General features: G+C 43.8%; 1 protein-coding gene across 1 annotated transcript in view; it reads left to right on the plus strand.

Moving 5' to 3' along the window:
• The window catches only part of Gadl1 (glutamate decarboxylase like 1), a 143,516-nt gene that overhangs the window by 15,218 nt on the left and 108,621 nt on the right, over positions 1-19,677 (plus strand). The window contains exons 6-10 of the mRNA XM_036194121.1: positions 5,626-5,705; positions 5,834-5,888; positions 10,896-11,012; positions 15,832-15,896; positions 16,517-16,598. Of these exons, the coding sequence (XP_036050014.1) occupies positions 5,626-5,705; positions 5,834-5,888; positions 10,896-11,012; positions 15,832-15,896; positions 16,517-16,598 (399 nt within the window). The remainder of the gene's footprint in view (positions 1-5,625; positions 5,706-5,833; positions 5,889-10,895; positions 11,013-15,831; positions 15,897-16,516; positions 16,599-19,677) is intronic.

Here is a 19,677-nt window from a genome sequence, read left to right on the forward strand (position 1 = left end):
CAGAGAGAGAGAGAGAGAGAGAGAGAGAGAGAGAGAGAGAGAGAGACATAAAATGATACACACACATATAATCCAGTGACACCCAAGTTCTTGCATCTTATTTCTCTGTCACCTGAAGTATAAGGTGAGGGTGAGGATGAGTGCATGGACAATGAAACTAGGCCAGATTTGAGTCCAGTCTCCCGCACATATTATCTGAGTGACCTTAGCAAAGGTGATTGCCACCTCTGTGCTTTGCTTTCCTAGTTTGTAAAACAGTCTATCAGTTGGCTTTTGTCTCAGATTACCCCCAAAATCCATCAGCCTAGACTTGCAGCTGTGTAAGCAATTTTAAGCCTCCTAGCACCTGGCAAGTTGTGACATTCATGGCTGGGCTTTTTCACATGGCTGGTACAGGAGTGGCCCAGCTGAGTGGTCCCAGGGACCTCTCTCCACCCTGTGTGTCCTGTGCACAGTGCACTCCACCAGGCAGTGCAAGTACTCCCTGAGAAAGCTGAGGACATACCACCCACTGAGTTCTAGAGTCAGAGTGGTACACTGTCATTCCAGACTCATTTTGGTAGAAAAGCAAGACAAGGCTCAGATCCAAGTGTTGAAAAAGTGTAATCTGAGCTGAATGAACTTATGCAAGGTCTCCTTGCAAAGGGTCTGGAGTCAAGGGTTCCTGAGCAAATTGGACCCACAAAAGCAATCCAACAGTCACATAGTGCTCACCAAAGAGTAGATGATTGCAAAAACTGAATGGGTTATTGCCTGTTAAGTGGAATCTGGCCCTTATTAGAAGAGGAAGTAGCCATTGTCAATGGCAAAAGAAAGAGCCAGCCCCAGTGAGATGGGTATAAATGGGATGGTCCAGATTAAGAGCAGTCTTATCAGAAAGAGTCCTACCTGCTGTGTTCTACTTTCATGTATTTCCAGTGGAAATCTCTGTTCATTCCCAGGTCAGGAGCACTAGCTATCCCATCAAAAGCTTGCAGTGGCCTCCCATTCAAGTACTAACCAGGCCTGGTTTTATTTAGTTTCCAAGGTCAGACAAGACAGGGCACAGACACACGTGACTTGAAAGTGGAAAGTATAATACTAGGCCGGAAAGTTAAGAGTGGGATGGAGGTTATATGGGTGAGGAGGAGTTGAGTTGAGGAGTAAGCCCTGCCAAAACAGAGCATGTATGAAAATGTCACAAGGAGACTTGTTACTTTTTATCCTACTTAAAATAGAAAAACAAAAACAAAACAAACAAACAAAAAATACAAAACCGCCACTACCACCACCACCAACAACAAAAATGAAATAAAATCTGAACATTTTCTATGACTTCCACTTGGGCTTTCCTGGGCATTCATTTTTTTTCAAAGAGAAAAACATTATTTTTGCAAGGGTTTGTGCCTTGAGGGGTCCCTGAAGATAGGACCCTAGCCAAGTGCTGTGTTTTCCTCCTGCCTTTGGCTCTTGCTAGCTCTGCACTGACAGGAGAGCAGGAGGGAGGGTGGCAGGCCCCTTTGAAGACTCTCACCTGAGTGGTACCTCGCTGTTAGCATCTGACTGTGGGCACTGTGGTCTTCATAAGCTGTGTCTTCTGTAGGCAGAGGAGGATGTCTGGAACTGTGGAAATACTTACTCATAGGATTATTATGGGATAGAGTTCCCCTCTCTCTGAGGCAGCTCCATCTATTTCAGACTTAGGGACCCAAGTCATTGGAGATACAGTCCTGCTTCATCCCCTGGGCAAGCTGATGAAATCCTGTTCCTGCCTTCAATTCCATGTCTTTTTGCACTTTCCATCTTCACTTGGTTTAATACTTCTTTACTAGAGTCTTTTTCTGGAAGAGATGCCCCAGAAAAGGGAAGAAGTTTGATAGAGGTTGAGAAGGAAGATGGTGATGGGGTTGACCAGTAGTCTAGGTGAAGGGGGTGAGAAGACACTGGATTCTCATGTTATTATGAAGCCAGAACTAAGTCTTCCAGGAGGCATTGGTGGCTGACATGCCAGCAGAAATTGTGTCCAGAAAAGCAAAGAAGTGTGAATCCCATCTCTGTGAACTCACTTTTGCCTTGAGTATACATTTGTAGAGTCAACCTTTTCATCCCCATGCTACCCACAGTTTCTTTCTTTCCCTGCTGGGGTCAGAGCATAAGCATTGCTTTCATTTCCATTTTAATGACCATCCCTTAATTGCTTATTATAACTAATCTACCCACTATTTAGTTAGAAAACAGAACTACTCAATGTTGTGTTTAATGAAGTTCTCAAGGCCTAGGGTAGTCACTGGTTGTACATCATCATTTGCTTTTAGGAGTTTAGTTAGCAGGCATTCAGCAGCCCACGGACCCTCCATGGCTGATCAGTTTCTTTTCTATTTTCACCTTATCCCACATTCCTGCATCCTTGTCTTGCACCTTGGGTTATAGAATGCATCTGTCTAGCACAGAAAGTATTTTCTCATACTCCCCCTCTTTGTCTGTAATTTGCCTCTTGCTATCTACCAGCAAGATCATCACCGTAGACTCCTGAGCTGTCACTAAATCCACAATATCCTTTCTAGTGCTGATAGGAGATCAAAGAAAAGGAGATATTTGGAGAGAAGTAATAAAGTTTTATTTTTGTGACTGGGTGAGTACTTTGCTGTGAGTGTCTTCAGTACACGGTGATCATGGGTTTATGAGCAGAGCAGATTATTTTTAGAACCAACACAAAACAGAGATCATTGTCTGGCACTACAAGATGAGGAGGGTAAAAAAGAAACCGTTACCTTCCAGGCCGTGGTCTGACCAGTTCCTCCTAAGCATGGCTGGCTCTGGGGAAGAAAGTGAGAGCTGTAGGATGCTTGACTCAGAGCTGGTCTTCCTTCAGCCCTGTGCCTTAGTGGTTCCCCAGTGAGCTATTTCCCCTGAGGAACAGTGACCAAACATCTACCCACCCCAGATAGAGCGTGTATGACACAGCAAAGAAACAGTACCACATAGTCTCCCCAGTGAACCAGTGAACTTACTGGGGTTACTTAAAGGAGTATGGGTGATGGGTAGGGTGTTGCATCCAGGAGCATGGGTGCCCCAAAGTCAGCAGCATTTGAAAAGCCAATCCAGCATGGTGGGACTCATGGTGGGACTCATGGTGGGACTCATGGTGGGACTCATGGTGGGACTCATGGTGGGACTCATGGTGGGACTCATGAAAGCAGAAACCCTAGGGTTGACTCTCAGGTGATCAGCTGCCTGAAGAATTCCTTCGCCCAGCAACAGTTGATGAAGAGGGGCCTCACAAGTCTCCTAAGTTTCAGGAGCTCTCTGAGTCCTGTTGGTCTTCCTAACTTCCTGAGCCTTCTAGGAATGCTTTCATTCAGAGGATATAGCTGCTTAACAGGCCCTGAGCTGGAATGGGATGGATCCCAGGCCTTCTCAACAGGAAAACCAGTGCCCTTTAAAATGTACTGTAGATCATGAAGGTGAAGGCCATCTATCTTGGTTGACCCTGGCATCATTAGGAATGGGACTAATTTTATGATCTTGGAGAAATCACCAGAGTGCTTCTGATCTCCCTCCATGAAAGGATAACACTGATAAACTCTGCTCTCCCTACTTGAAAATTTGAGCATCCAATTAGTCAGCACTAGACTCACTGTATTCTGGACACAGCACACACCAAGGTGAAATCAGCAATTCGCCCTGAGAGCCAAGATCACAGGGACAATATCCAAGGTCACAGAAAAGTATCCTCACAAGATCCAGAAAGTGAAACTTCAGCTCCAATATTGACTTTCATATTGGAGCTTGTTTGTTGTTTCGTCTTCATGGAAACTGGTACCCACTGGGGTGGGTATGCCATCTGTAGATTTATAAAGCCTATGGGAATCTGAGTTTTAGAAAGTCCTATTTCTCTTTGGCCAGTCATGGAAACAACTGCCGTTTACTTCAGAATGCAGTTATTACTTCTCAGGTCAAGCCATCTAGGTTTTCTCTTCCCATTAACTAGTCAACATAAATGAAGTGTCACTGTTCTCTTTCCACTTTCAGGGCCCTTCTATAAAACACTCAGATTTCTGGATTTTAGTTGGTAGACATTAAAAACAAAAACAAAAAACAAAAAACAAACAAACAAAAAAAAAACCAAAAAACTGTTGCTCTGCATTTGAGGGTGATACTGGGTTGATTCTGGCCCTGACGTCCTGGACCTTAACTCCATGACTTTTGTTCTGGTTCTGAGTCTAGATTTTTACTCAGCAAAGCATTGGTTGGAGACAGTGTGCTGTTGCCCCTGGGGAAAGGGCTGTGCTTTTCTTTACAGTCAGACGTCACTGGAGGCAGGCTAGCATTTATCATTAGGAAATCAATAGCTGTTCGGCTGGCAGAGCCCACATCTCTGGTGAGAAATAATTCACCCTGGCTATGTCACCTTTGTTATAGCAGGCATGCTACCTCCAGCCAGCACAGGCAGCTGTAGCCAGTAGATATTAATTACATTTTTTGTGTACAATTATTGCCGTCCAATATGCATATGTTCTATGACACCCTGAAATAAATGCATCCTGTGGGCACTTGGGATGTGTCCTGCTTGATATTTGGAAATTAATTATTTAGGATGGTCTCATTTTTCCTGATGGTATGACTCCTTCTGCATTTTATTTCTATAGGGTTTTTGAAAAAGAACTTTCCATTTGACAAAAGGAGAAAAAAAATTACCACATTTGAGGGAATATATCAAGTTAAGTGTGAAGGCATGACTATTCTTCTAATGCATTCATCCCTACAAATTAAAGCTATTTTTTTACAATAATGTTCCTTATCACCTTTGTTTTTCTGGCATGGAAAAGAAATGAATTGGCCACCTGTCCCCCTTCATACAAAGAACAGCATCTTCAATGTTTGAGTGTAATTATGTTGTAGGCTTTGAGTGGTAAGGGTGGAAGCTCACTGTCTCCACTTGCCAGTGTTTGTCAACAAGAAATAGGCTACACCTGCAGAACCAACTATTGACCTCATTCACACCATGCTGGAGTACAGTTATTACCTATTGGGATCACTTTGGTTCATGTGATGTTAGCCATATTCCCATAGGTTTAATTTCATCCTTGCTCTCCACGTCATAAAATTGGTCAATAGTCCGACCAATGTTAAAATCCATCATTTTTCCATGGGAAATAATTAAACCTTCTTTTACCACTTGTCTCTCCTCAGATGGTCTCCAGTTGGAGTAGACTTGATTTTAAGCTTCCATGAGCTCACCCATAATAGAAGTGTCAATAGAAACTTTTTAAAATCTTACAGATGCCAAGAGTCTCTGATGACCACGTTTGTGCCATAAATTAAGCTGGGTTCACATGCTAACCCATTTCTCTCTGTGACAAGCTGACGGTATCGGCTTTATTGACATAGCACTTTCTGGACTGGAAGACCTAGGCTTCAAGAGTTCATTATTTATTCAAGGTTCCAAAACTGCCACTTTCTCTGACCCTAAAGTCAACAGTCTCTGCCACTCATTAAACAGCTCAGTTCAATTATGATTTTCTTTTTTCTTCTATGCACTCAAAGATTGTGCTGCACTATAAAGGCACACTGTGGTTTAGATAATAAATAATACATGTTCCATGATCTGCATTCACCTCTGTCCCCCCTCACCCTCTAATTCAGTGTCATTACTCCATGAAGAAAGCGGCCTCCTTCCTTGGGATTGGTACCCAGAACGTGTACTTTGTGGAAACAGATGGAAGGTAATGGGGCAGGGGCAGGGGCAGGGGCAGAAGCCTCATGGGTAGAGGTCGTGGGTGGAAGGAAGAAACCCAGCCATCTAAAAGCACTTCCATTGGGCATAACTCAATGTCTTAACTCTATCCCTCAGAGGTAAAATGATACCCGAGGAGCTGGAGAAACAAGTCTGGCAAGCAAGAAAAGAGGTGAGAATGAGAGATGAGAAGGGGTGGGGAGGGCATCTGCCTAGGAGGCAGAGAATAGTGGAGAGAATGCAGACCACCAGCAGCACTCTGTGGGGGAAGAGGAGTGCTGAGGTTACCATGGGAAACCTCAGTAGCTGTCTTACATCCGCCCTATTTCCCGCTGTCTGGCTTTCCACCTTCTCAGTCATTCTCATTCCTAGGTGGCTGGAGTCTGTCAGTACTGGTGTCATGATATTTAGGATTCTTGGCTCGATTGTCCCTAAAGTCGTATTGAGTCTTCCTGAAGAATTCCAATATCCAGTTTCCTATATAGCTCTTCCTCCTGGAGGCTCAAACATGCATATCTGTGACGCTTTTAGGGTGGGTCTCCATCTCTCCCTGTCCTCATTTGGGGAATTGCTTGCTGTAGCACTTCTGTGCCAGAATGTTCTATCTTCCTGAGCTGCTGGAATAGAGGAAGTCTGACCGTGCTTTTCTGCTATGACCCAGCAAGGCTGGCCTTGACACAGGATTCTGAAAATGCTCCTGGCTGCTCTGTTCACCTGATAACTGCTTGGGCCCAAACGCATTGTTGCACCTCTGCTGTCTTTCTACTGTTTCCTCCCATTCTACCATCCCCTTCCCCTACTTCTATGGAGCTACAGATATGCTTTAAACAAGTGGTTTAGGCAAATGGTCTATTCTCACAGGCCTTGGCACTTGAAGATGGGATGCGTTCATTACTTTAAGCCTTAATATTACATTTCTGCTATTATATTCATCTTTTCAGATTTCATAACATTATTTCACCTTGGGATATTCTAAATTACTATAGTTGGTCCACAGTCTATGCTAACCTTTTCAAATACTACATTTTATTTATTTGGAGGGGAGGGGGTGCATGTCATGGCTCACACAGGGAGGCTACAAGACAGCTTTTGAGAGCTGAATCTCTCCTTCCACCATGTGGGTTCTGAGGATGGAACTTAGATTTTTCAGGCTTGGCAGCATGTGTCTTTATTCTCTGAGCCATCTTGCTGGCTTTGGAGTCTATACTTAAAGTCTGTGATTATTGTGAGTGCATTGTCTTCAGATGAGCACCCTCAAACCAACACGTCTTTTAAATTAACATCTTAATACTGTGTAGACATGATCATCGTCTGTGGGGTTCACATTGTCACACTCTCACTTTAGGTAAAATTCTCCAAAATACCGTCAGGTGTTTTGTTTAGTTTTGTCTTTTTTACAGTGAACCTCAGATGCTTCCTTCTAGGTTTACTTTCATCTTTTCCTACCCAATTTCCTATTGAAAAGAACTTGTATGATGCTAGGGATGCTCAATGGTTGTGGATGCTGAGTATCCTGCTTGCACAGGTCATGTTCTTCCTTATTCCCTCCATTTCCCTAGCCACCCAGTCTCTTCCCTTCCCTTCCCTTCCCTTCCCTTCCCTTCCCTTCCCTTCCCTTCCCTTCCCTTCCCTTCCCTTCCCTTCCTATCCCTTCCATTCCCTCTTCCTTTCCTCCCCCTCTCTGTCTGTCATCCATCTATCTATCTATCTATCTATCTATCTATCTATCTATCTATCTATCTATCTATCTATCTACCATCTACCTATCCATCCATCTGTTTATCTCTGTTCTTTTACATTTTTCATTGTAGATGGCCTCGGACATTTACAGAGCAGATGTAGCATGTCGCTTAGCACTCACCATGCATACTTAGCACTCACTGAGACTGTTTACTTTCTCTTCAGCTTCCACCCCAGCCCCTTCTGCCACTTCAAGATCTGTCTGACACAAACCCCTGGCATCATTCCATTGATCCATAAATATCTGAGTATATATTTGCAAAGAAGATGCATTTTTATTTTTTAACTAGTATTATGATTATATTTAAAGGTAATCAATATAATCAAATATTCAGTCTATCTTAAAAATTTCTCTTTACTTTAAAAAAACAATAGCTGGCTTACTTAAGGAAGAATTCACATAAGGCTGCTATGTTACGTATGGTTGGTGGGTCATATACATTTTTGCTAATCCACAGTGTCTTCCACCTCTACTTTGATGCCCCGAATTGATGTGGAGAAGCATGCATGTCCCTGGGTTTATAGCTCACACTGAGGCTGAGAGACTCTAATGTCTCCTCTGCACTGTCTGTCCTTGAGTCTCCTGTACTGTGGTGCTCACCTCTGTGGGATTCAAGCAGGATTTCTTTCTGTGTTTTACATTTTGTCCTTCTTTGTGGAGACACCCTTGCCTCCACCCATCCACTGTCAAGCCCCACTTACCCTCACCTCTCAGATCATTGGCTGGAGCGTTCCTTCTTCTTTTTTTAATTTTTTTATTTTTTGGTTTTTTGAGACAGGGTTTCTCTGTGTGGCTTAATGCCTTTCCTGGAATTCGCTTTGGAGACCAGGCTGGCCTCAAACTCACAGAGATCCATCCGCCTGCCTCTGCCTCCCGAGTGCTGGGATTACAGGCGTGCGCCACTACTGCCCAGCGGTGGAGCATTCCTTCTTTAGGTAACTTTGGAACTCACTCTCCCTCTCCCCTCATTCTTTGGCAGCCCTTCCACTACACACAAACCTGCTTCCTCATCACTACTTCAATGCCCAGGCGAGGAGGATGCACATTTCCTTGTTTTGCCTGATTTACCAATCCTCAGTGTTCTGAGATCATTATCCACCCTCCCTTAAACACAGCCTCCTGTGCCGGTGTCACTAATGATTCCTATTTCTGACATGGTTGCTTTGACTCCACCACAGTCATTGCTTCTCATCTTCAGTTGTCTTGACACCCCAGGTCTAGGAACCTGACATAATTCTGAGTTGAGAACCCGTGAGCAGGAGTTCGTGAGAAGTGAAAATTGCTTCAGGCACATCGAAAAGGAGGGCAGCAGGGGCATACTGGTGGTTCTGCCCGGCTGCCTTCTAAGTCAGTGCCTGCATGGGCATGGATTCACCAGCCACCAGCCTCACACCCATTTGGAGACAATGCCCCATGATGGGAGGCTTTGTGGACCTCAGTGGTTCAGACCTGCTTGTCTGTGTTTTACTATTTCCTTCTGACTACTTCAGACACGGAGCTGAGCATCAGCATGGGGTTTTGTGCTGGGGATGAACTCTCTGAGCCACGACAACCCATTGAAACATCTTTTAGAGAGTGACCTTTGCTCGATACCATTATGAAGACAGTGCACCAACAAAGTAGTTATTGACCAGCCCAGCAAGCAGGACCACTGAATATTTCCAGGTAGTTTTGAACATGCATGTTTGAAGCGACAAACTGTCTTATGGAATACGGCTCCCAGGCAGTGTGCGATCACTACTGTTTCCCCGAACTTTGTAGTTCATGGCAAGAAGTGAGGAAAGAACAACACAGAAGAGGTTAAATCCACACATAAACATGTGATTTCTGGGCCTGTTAAAAGCATGTGATTTGATAGGTAAACAGAACCCATTAGACTCTTCTGCTAGCTCTTACAGGTATTTTTCTCCAGTTTGTCAGAGCATCATACAGTTTACAGGGATGAGCCCGCCATTCAAACTGCTGGAAACAGTCTTTAGCAGATAATGTTTGTGTGTTGTTTTGCATGATTGATGTGACTCTGTTCTCATTCTGTTTAGGTCACTGACATGATAAAGACTTAATCAATTTCGGTTGAGTACAGGGGAGAATTCCCCAAGCTCATGGTCCCCAGTGGGGGCTCTGTCACCTCCTGGCCTGGCTCTGAAAGGGTGGGGTAGACCCACCCGTGTGTCACAGCTGTCCCCCAGATGGCAACTGGACTCGTCCTGTGCTGTCACTCTGACCCCTGGGAGCCTCAGTTGGGGGTGTGGGACCCAGTGACCTTGCTCTGCCCCACTTTCCATTGAGAAATAACATCTTTCTATCAAAAGGTCAGTTACATTGTAGTAAGTTTGGTTCAAACATGAGTGCCTACAGCATGCAAGGAGATAAGAGTCTATTACAATAACAATGAACTTCACCATAAAACTGAGGGAAATCAGCTCTAAGCTAAATGAGAGTAAAACAATTTTCAGAGGAAATAAAATGTTAGGAGTGTCTTATTCCTCAAATGTTTTGAAACCCTAGAGTCATACTACCCACAATCCCATAGTTGTCTGTAAGCCATCTCTGTCACAGTAAGTAACATACCTCTGCCACCATGCTGGCATTAATAAGTTTGGAAACATCCCTTTCTCCCTTTCCTTACCTGATTGGCATGAAATCTGCTGGTGTGCACACCGCTCCTGGCTAACTTGCTTGCAATTGTTTTTCATCTCTGTGTTACACCCATGATCTCCTTTTCTTGCCCATGGTCCACTGACATCTGCTCAGTTTACAAGATGCAAGCATCAGCTGTGTGAGGAGGGTATGGAGACAAGGATGAGGCATGTCCTCTTCCCATCACATGCTGTGAATTTGTCCAGGGCTGTCCCCATATGGACAACCCTCCCCTGTGACATTGCCTCCTTCTCTCTGTTCCCAGCTTGTTCTGGGTCTGCACTTGATTTTTTCTTTGCCTGGCAGCTGTATTTGCTTGGATAAGCAGACAGGCCTGTGTGGTTCACCCTTGGGGCCAGGATTTTGCCCATCAGTCCTGTCTCTATTATTTAGGTGAAGGGGGCAGTGCAGCTTGATAGAAGCCCACACTCTTTTCTCAAGAGCAAGCAGGAAGCCCCCAGAATGACATGTTGTCATTACTGGTGGGGTTATCAACTTTGGACCTAGCCATCACCAGACAGAACGCAACCATCAGAAACTGACAGCAATAATCTTGACTCTAGCCATTGATCTGGACCAATGGAGGACCACATTATAGCATTTTCTCACTGTGCTCAACCTCTTTATAATGACCCGAGGCCACATAGTATGGAAGTATCCAAACACTCATTGAATCAACCATGACCTCCAAAAAGGCCCTGTTTGGCTCCAGGTGCATAACCCCTGTGTTCAGCTTCCAACAGGGCGGATTTCACAAAGACGGTAAAGTTTCTGTCTGTGATTGGCTTCCTTCCACAGGGGGCTGTGCCATTTCTTGTCTGTGCCACATCTGGCACCACTGTGCTGGGTGCCTTCGACCCCCTGGATGAGATTGCTGAGGTCTGTGAGAGGCATGCCCTCTGGCTCCACGTGGATGTAAGTTCATCTGTGTGTCTGTGTCTAACTTCCAAGTCCTTTTCATCTTCTCCTGCCTTCCCAGCTTCACCTACTCTTAGGATCTAGAAGCTTCCTAATTTCAGTTGTGGTTTTCACTTGGGAAATGAGCATGTGTTCCTTTAAGGCTTCCCAAAGATCCCAAGACCTCAGATCTGTTTTGATTTTGTTCTCCAGATTCCATGGGACTTTCCCAAGAGCCATCCTTTTGGCCCCTGAATCAGCAAGGCAATGCAGTGTTAGGGGAACAGTGACAGCAGAAGCAGGAGGTCCTGAGTTGAGTTCTAATCCGCATCATCTTCCTTGTGCTCAGCTCTGCATCTGCAGTTGCTTCAGCTGCAGGGGGAGAATGCTGATAAAATCAGGAGAATATATCTTCCAGCTATGAAATGATATGATTCCAGTCAGTAAGAAAATGCAAAAACCCCCTATCCTGCATTATATAATTGCATGTCTTAATTAAAGCAGGTTTTAGCTGGGTCGATAATAGATAACTGTTTGAGGGAAATTGATATAATTTATATTCTTCATAATTTTCCAACTTAAAGGGTTGGATTTTTTTCTAATTCATTTCATAAGTCCTGGGGTTGTTCAGAACACATTCATTTTCCTCTAAGCTAAAGGTAATTTTTATTAAAGGTCTACTTATTCAGAGTTGAATCCAGCCAGCTAAGTGTGTTTGACATGGCTTTTCCATTCCCTCCCTTCTCTCCCATTCCTTGTCTTCTCCTTCCTTTTCCTTTCTTCTCCCTCTCTCCATTCCCCTTCCTTCTACCTCCCTTCTCTTTCTGCTCCTTCATTCCCTGTCCACCCCCCTTTCCTCCCTCCCCCCTCCCCTTCTTTGTTTTCCTCTCCTCCCCTCCCCTCCCTTCTCTTCTTTTTCTTGCACTTTCCTCCCCCTCTTCCCCTGCCCTCACCTTCTTCTCCCTTCCTTTTATTCCTTCTCTCTCTTCTATTTTTCTCTCCCTGCCTCCAGTCTCCCTTCTCCCTCCTCTCTTCTTTCATTTTACATGAAGTCAGACATTCAAGGATTTGAATGTAGCTTAGAAAAGGGATGATTGAACATGCTCATGAGACTACAGTGCATCTTCCTGGGCAGGAGAGTAGTCAAGATGCTCCTGATCAGAAGAAATATGTAACAACTTGCTGAGCAGAAAATGACCAATCATTAAGGAGATCCCTGCATATGATTTTATAGTTCACAGCATTTTACTCTTTGGAAGTCAATTGGGTATAGAATGATCGAGAGAGAGCACTGAGTCCTTAAGGTTTTCTCTAAGTTGACGGTAATGTTGGGTGAACCAGACACAGGAGTCACAGACATGATTAACACACCAATAGCTATGCTTCAAGTGGATTATTTTTTACTTCGCTTAATGGAGCTTGAGTAGTCATAGCTGTTCACTTTTTAACTTACACTTTATTGATTTTTATCACCATAGAAATGTGGTGATATTTAATGTCCTAAAAGATAGTGTGAAGTGAGTATTTTGTTAACCATATGAATAAGGAGAAACAATTGAATACATCGACATTCTCCTTAAATAGTTCACTCTCTTAAGAAAAACATCAGTGGGGTTTTAAGTTTATGCAGAATATAGCGGCTATGGAGCTTTGAAATTAGAAATGACCTGGAGAGATTCATGAGGCTTAGTCAGAATTAAGGGTTAAATTTTGAAGAAAATACTTAATTAAGAACACATTTAAGCTACAGCACCTTGTTCTATTTGCACACAGTAGGCATTTAGCAATGTGTGTCATATTAGATTAAATTTCTTTTCTTTTCTTTTTACAAATTTATTTATTATATTTGTGTTTTAATTTTACACATCAGCCATGGGTTCCCCTGTCCTTCCCCCTCCCGCTCCCACCCCACCTTGACTCCAGCCACTCCCCTCCATTCCCATCTCCTCCAGGGCCAAGACTCCCCTGTGGATTCATTTAAACCTGGTGGATTCAGTACAGGCAGGTCCTGTCCCCTCCTTCCAGACTGAGCAAAGTGTCCCTGTGTAAGCCCAAGGTTCCAAACAGCCAGCTCATGCACTAAGGACAGGTCCCAGTCCCACAGCCTGGGTGCCTCCCAAACAGTTCAAGCATATTAGATTAAATTTGACCACAGCTTCTCTGAATAGTTGAAAGATATCTGACTAAAACAAACACATCCTAACATCAAGACAGTGTTTATTAATCTTTGATTGTGGCAGGTGTCTAATATGTTGGACAGTTTGGTTACAATAGAAAATAACCTATCTTCAGGGAACTTCATACATATACACAGTCCATCCATGTTAAAAGTTACAGTCATTGTTCTGACTTCTTATACATTTTTAAGGGAATTTAATCTGTTCCAGTTCTGTTGATGTCTCTTCTCATGTTTTTCCTCTGTAAGAATGAATGCGAGACTCCTCAAGGGTTGGTCTCCTCTGAAGTAGGGGCTGGTGGCATCCACCAGCCCTCAGGGTCCCAGCAGAGTTTCCCCTTCCCTCCCACTGGTTGCCACAATTCACATGGAACATATAAGCATCCTGTTTTTCTCTATTTCTTAAATAAGGTCTCATGAACTTGCTAGATAGGCAAGGATGACCTTAAAAATCCTTCATCCTCCTGTCCCCATCCCCCAGATGCTGGGATCACAGGCAGATGCTATTACTCCCTATTTGTGCAGCGCAGAGGATTATACTCAGAGTCCTGTGAACAACAGACAAGCATTCTACAAACTAAGCTATGTCTCCAGCCCATATTGTCTTTAAATTCATGGGCTTTGGAAGCTGTGAGCTCTTGCTTCTACTCCTGTCTCCACCTGTATTCCAAGGTTAACTCTATTTATTTATCAACCAGTCAATAAGAAAGAAATATCTTGTGATGCTTAGCATGTACTAAGAACTCAATAACAGTCGCTACTAGGGTAGAAAGTCAAGCTTCTTCACCATAAAAGTGGTTTGATATTGCAGATTCCAGGATTAAGAGTTGAGAAAGGGAACTAAGGAGAAGTAGGGCCCTGCTCTCAGCAATGGATTCTTTTTTTTTTCTCCTTTTAAATCTATTGAGAAATAAAATTGTTCATGGATGCTCCCTATCCTGTACAATGACTTTGTGAACCAATAGAAGAATTCTCAATTCTCATTATTCTAAATGTAAGTGTGGCTCAGTAGGGTGGGAGGTATTTATTTGGGGGTGGAGAAGAGTCAGGGATTGTATGAGGGGTAGGGTATGAGGCTGGTTAATTGGATGGGACCAGAAAGGGCTGTGACCAACATGTCTTGTTTGCTTCCAGCCTTAGTCAAATCTGGTCTTTGTGAAGCCTGTGGGATGTGGCAGCATGGAGAAGGTGGTAGGAAGGACTCTAAGTAACAACCCCAATTTATTAACCCTTTTCCTGGGAATTGGGCATTCACAAAAATTCAGGAAACACAAGAGGTCATGGAGTCTTTGGGTCCACTGGGTCCAGAGTCTGAACCTTGGTGATATGTTCACTCTTAGCAGGAGCCTGATGCTGGAGTAAGTTCATCCTCAAGCTTATACTGCATGACCCAGTAGCCTCAGCCTTGCCCCTCCCTGAATGGAAGAGTTGTGCTTGCAGGAATTTACGGCCATGTGGTGGCTGGTACTGTGCTATCTTGGCTACCAATGGGCAGTGGTAGCAGTACTCTGAGAGCTGTAAGAGTATCTCATTTACGTCTTCAACCTCCAGATTGCACACATCCTGCTGCATTTTAACCATGGCATCTGTCCTCCTTTAAACTTATTATTGAAGGAAAATGGTGTTTGCCTGCTAGGCAGCTCTTGAGCTCAACTCTTGCCTGAAGCATTCCCATTCCCCTCAACCTCCCATGTTATACTCTCTAATTTGGCCAAATGATCACTCCAACTAAACCATGATGCTATTAGGTAAAAGGAACAGGTTTGGGATCCTCAGTCTGATTTTGATTGCCCATGATACCCCAGACAATCTGCCTAGCACATCTGAAACTTAGTTTTCCTGCAGAAATAGAGATGGTCATATCTCTGTCCTTCACAGGATACTGTGGAATTTCATGGGGGATCTTAGAGCATTCAGCAGGCCTCAGGGTCCAGTGCCTCCAGAGTCTCCCCCTGCAGCTACCCGTCATTGTTCTGAACAATTTTCAAGAGCCATATTAACTCCTGAGTGTCCCTATTTGGATTCTTCCTCCCTTCTTTCCTGACCCCTCCCCACAAGCCTTCCCATTCCTGTTCTTTTCCTCTGCTCCATCCTCTGGTGCTCAGGAAGTCATCTTTCCAATAAGCAGCTCTCTTAAGGTTCAAGCGCCCTCTCTCTTATCCTCCTCCTATATTATGCTGGCAAATATTTCTGAGAACCAGTAGGCTAAAAAGACCTCATCTTCCTTAATATCTCCTCCTACCTTACCCCTGTTGACCTTCTAGCCACTTTGCCAACAATGTTCTCATTCATCGGATAGAATTCTAGCCTTTTGTTCATGACTCACAGTACAGTATGTGTAGTGACACTGTGAAGATGTCATCTGTTCTGGATCCAAGGCATGGGCATGGGCTGTATCTTTTTAACCATTTTTTGTCTACACAAAGCTCAATTGGCTATTAATATACCCATTTCTTTTGTGTGACTTCACATTTATGAGTCAATGGGGACCCATCTACTACACTGGGGTTCTGATTACCTAGTTAGAATGCCTAATCAAACTCCTCAGAGTGCAAATCGGTGAACACGATATCAAATGAAGTTCCAAATGACACATGTGTAGGGTTGCCATGGTAGTTCATGGGTAGAGAAGTAACTTTGGGTATCTAAATATCTCAACAGGCCTCCTGGGGTGGCTCAGCTTTGTTGTCAAGAAAGCACCGCCAACTCCTTCATGGAATCCACAGGTAAATTGAGCTTCCTGCTTTGCAGTTGACTTTTATTTAGGAAAAATACACAATTGTTGGCACATCTCCATCTGTGTGACCTTTAGAAAACAGACCATGAGGGCTGGAGAGATAACTCAGTGATGCACTTAAAAAAGGACCTGAGTTCATCCCCCAGGACCCACAGGAAAACTTGCCTTGTTTGGTAGCACACACATATACTCCCAGTGCTGGAGAAGCAGGCATAGGCAGAGCCCAAGGACTCCCTGCTATACGCCCTAGGCTAATCAGCAAGCTCCACTCCAGCAAGACTGTTTCAAAAATCCAAAAGGCTGGGTGGCATCCTGAGGAATGATGCCCAAGTTCAACCTCTAGCCTCTCTCTCTCTTTCTCTACACACACACACACACACGCACACGCACACGCACACGCACACGCACACGCACACGCACACGCACACGCACACGCACACTACAAAACTTACTTTTCTGAAACAAAACAGCCCCCAAATTGTTCCCATCCCTCAAATGAGGAACCAGTGGATCGGTAACTTGTACCTGAGGCCTCATCCTTCTCCCTACAGTAGCTAGCAAAGCCCCTCTCCAAGCTTTCTCTCTCTCTCTCTCCGTTTGACATGACAGGGCTGACTCTGTGGCCTGGAATCCGCACAAGATGCTGATGGCTGGAATCCAGTGCTCTGCTCTACTCATCAAGGACAAATCTGTAAGTTTCTCTCTGTGTTCTTCAGCTATCCAGTGTATTCAAACCCAAGTTTTTGGAAGCTACATTGTTGCTCATTCCTTGCTGTCTTGGGCTAAGATGATCCCCAGAAAATGGCTGTGACCTTAAAATGAAAAATAGAGTCAGATAAAGAGCTTGTATTTCTTCCCTAGTAGCTTTGTGGATTTGAATGAGGCACTATACAATCTTATTAGTCAGAGCAAAATGGTCTCTTACACCCTCATTTGGATTATATTTTAAAATTTAGTTTTAGATGTTGCTCCCCCCCCCCCCCCCCCCCTGCCCCACCCCGCTTTCTCATTGATTGATTCTGGGATTTAAGTCATCTCAAAGTGTCTGCTCACTGGGAAAGTGGAACATCTGTGTGTCACACATTAACTCAAATGCTTAATAATATGCTCAGCTGGGACTTAGCAGACCATTTCTATGGGAGGATATTAGTTAAGGACTGATCACAGACACTGGCTTGTTGGGAATGGCTTGCTCAAGCTGTTTTTGGAGCACAAAGGAAGAGTTGGATGCTATTCAGGGTGACTGTTAGGCAAGCGGGACAGGGGCTGCTGAGCTCCTCTTGGCCAGAGGCATCAGCGACATGCTTTTTGTGGGTTAAATAAGGATCCTGTGGGAAGTGGCCCAGGCTGAGAAGTGCTACTTCATTCTTAGAAATGCCTCTTCAAGATCTGTGTTCAGCATGTGGGTGATCTTTCTCAGCCATCTGTTTACATCAGAGGGGACTCCCTTTGCCAATCTGAAAATCATTTCTGTTTTTTTTTTTTTAAAGGAGTTTTATTGCAAATGAAAACATATTTAAAACTTGAAGTTTTACTCTTGCCTGTGGAGATGTTTAAATGGTTTTAAAAAAAAACAAATAAATGTGATATTTGTATGCTAGCACCCTGTATGTTTCGACATGGCCAAGCCGAGTGTCTGTCCAAAACTAAAAAAAAGATTTTGTATCTACAGGAATAACTACTCTCAGAGATTTGATCTGCCTCCAAATGTTTGGTTAGGTTGGTTGTAGCTGACTATTCATAGGTTGGCTGTTGATTGTATTCACAGGTTGGTTATAGTTGGCTGTCTTCATAGGTTGGTTGTGGTTGATTGTATTCATAGGTTGGTTATAGTTGACTGCATTCACAGGTTGGTTATAGTTGGCTGTGTTCATAGGTTGATTGTATTCACGGTTGGTTATAGTTGACTGTATTCACAAGTTGGTTAGAGGTGACTGTATTCAATACTATCCAGCCTTTGGTTTAAATTTTAAAACTGCGCATTGACTGCATTTATAACTGGAGGTAGTTTAAGACTATAGTACCATTTTGAGCCAAAGAAAACTCAAGTTACTCACAGATGCATATTTAGGACATGATAGAAATAGGTGTAAATTCAACTTCCTCTTGGACAAGATTCAGGGACAGAACAGCCCAGATGCACACTGTGTGCCAGGCATTTGGCATTTTCTTTCTCCCTCATCAGACCCGAATGACAAATGATCTGTTGGAGTGACTTCGTTCAGCAATGGAAAATTTAGACAGAAAGTTCCGAGTACTCTTTATATAACTTCCTAGCTCTTCTCCCCTTTCTTTTTCTCCATAGTTGAATGACCTCCCAAAGCATTGGCTCACATTTATGTCAGTAGACAATACACTTCTGAATCATGCACCTCATTAACAAGGGTTACATCTTTACATCTTTATGTTTTTAAAAATGAATAATTCTTTCCTAAATTTCAGTAATAACAACATACCTGCTCGCCCAGAGTGACTGAGAGGTTAACAGAGCTTCATGCACCATGCAAGGAACTGAGCACTTGAAGCAACTATTCAAGTTTTCTTGAGGACAAATTCATTTTTCATTTACATGGAATAGAAAGCTCAGCCCTGAGATGAGAGAAATGGCGATCACATCCAGGAGTTTTGTTTCGGAGGGGTTCTGTCACATTTGCACCACTTTCTCTTTGTTCTGCTTCATATTCATTCAGTCAGTCTTGTGGTGGTATTGTGTTCCCCAAAATATTGTGCACCCTAATAAATTTATCGGGGGTCAGAGAACAGACAGTCACTAGATACAGAGCCAAAAATGGTGGCCAGAAAATGGGTTAGAGCAAGCCATAGCAGAAGCTGGGTGGTGGTGGTGCACACCTTTAATCCCAGAACTAGGCGGATCTCTGTGTGTTCAAGGATACAGCCAGCATGGAGACACGCCTTTAATCCCAGGGAGTAACGGCAGAAACTAGAAAGATATATAAGGTGTGAAGACCAGAAACTAGAAGCATTTGGCTGGTTCAGCATTTGGCTGGTTAAGCTTTTAGGCTTCTAGCAGCAGTTCAGCTGAGATCCATTTGGATGAGGACTCAGAAGCTTGCAGTCTGAGGAAACAAGACCAGCTGAGGAACTGGCGAGGTGAGGTAGCTGTGGCTTATTCTGTGTCTCTGATCTTCCAGCGTTCACCCCATACCTGGCCTCGGGTTTGAGTTTATTGATGAGACTCTTTGATATTCACGCTACACAGTCTCTCAGCCAGTTGACCTGACCGACCCAGATAGGCTCTTCACTGTGCTTATTCTAGAAGTTGAGCAGTGAAACATTTCTCACAGCCAGAGAGTTTATAAATGTGCAGACAAGACAACCACAAAATAGGTATATTTACCTCTGTGTGTGATGTGTGCTCCTGTACATACATGTGTGCATGTGTACTCACCATGCAATAGCCAGAATAGGACAGAAATTGGCAATGGGGTGTCTTCTTTAATTGCTTCTATACTTCATTGTTTGAGATAGTGTCTGTCACTGAACCCAGAGTTCACTGTTTCTGCTATACTAGCTGGCTAGTGAGCCTCTGTGCTCCACCAGCCCCACCCCTACCCTTCACCCCCTGCAGTGCTGGAATTATGGGTATTCACTGTACCTGGATTTTATGTGGATGCTGGAGATTTGAACTTATGTCCTCATACTTATGTGGCGAGCACTTTAACCATGGAGCCATCTTCCCAGCCTTACCTATTTGACTCTGTGATCACTGTTATGATGAGAACATAGAAGAACATCAAGATGCTTTGGTT

The sequence above is a fragment of the Onychomys torridus genome, chromosome 7 (genome assembly GCF_903995425.1).
Source record: "Onychomys torridus chromosome 7, mOncTor1.1, whole genome shotgun sequence".
In the NCBI taxonomy this organism is placed as follows: Eukaryota; Metazoa; Chordata; class Mammalia; order Rodentia; family Cricetidae; genus Onychomys; species Onychomys torridus.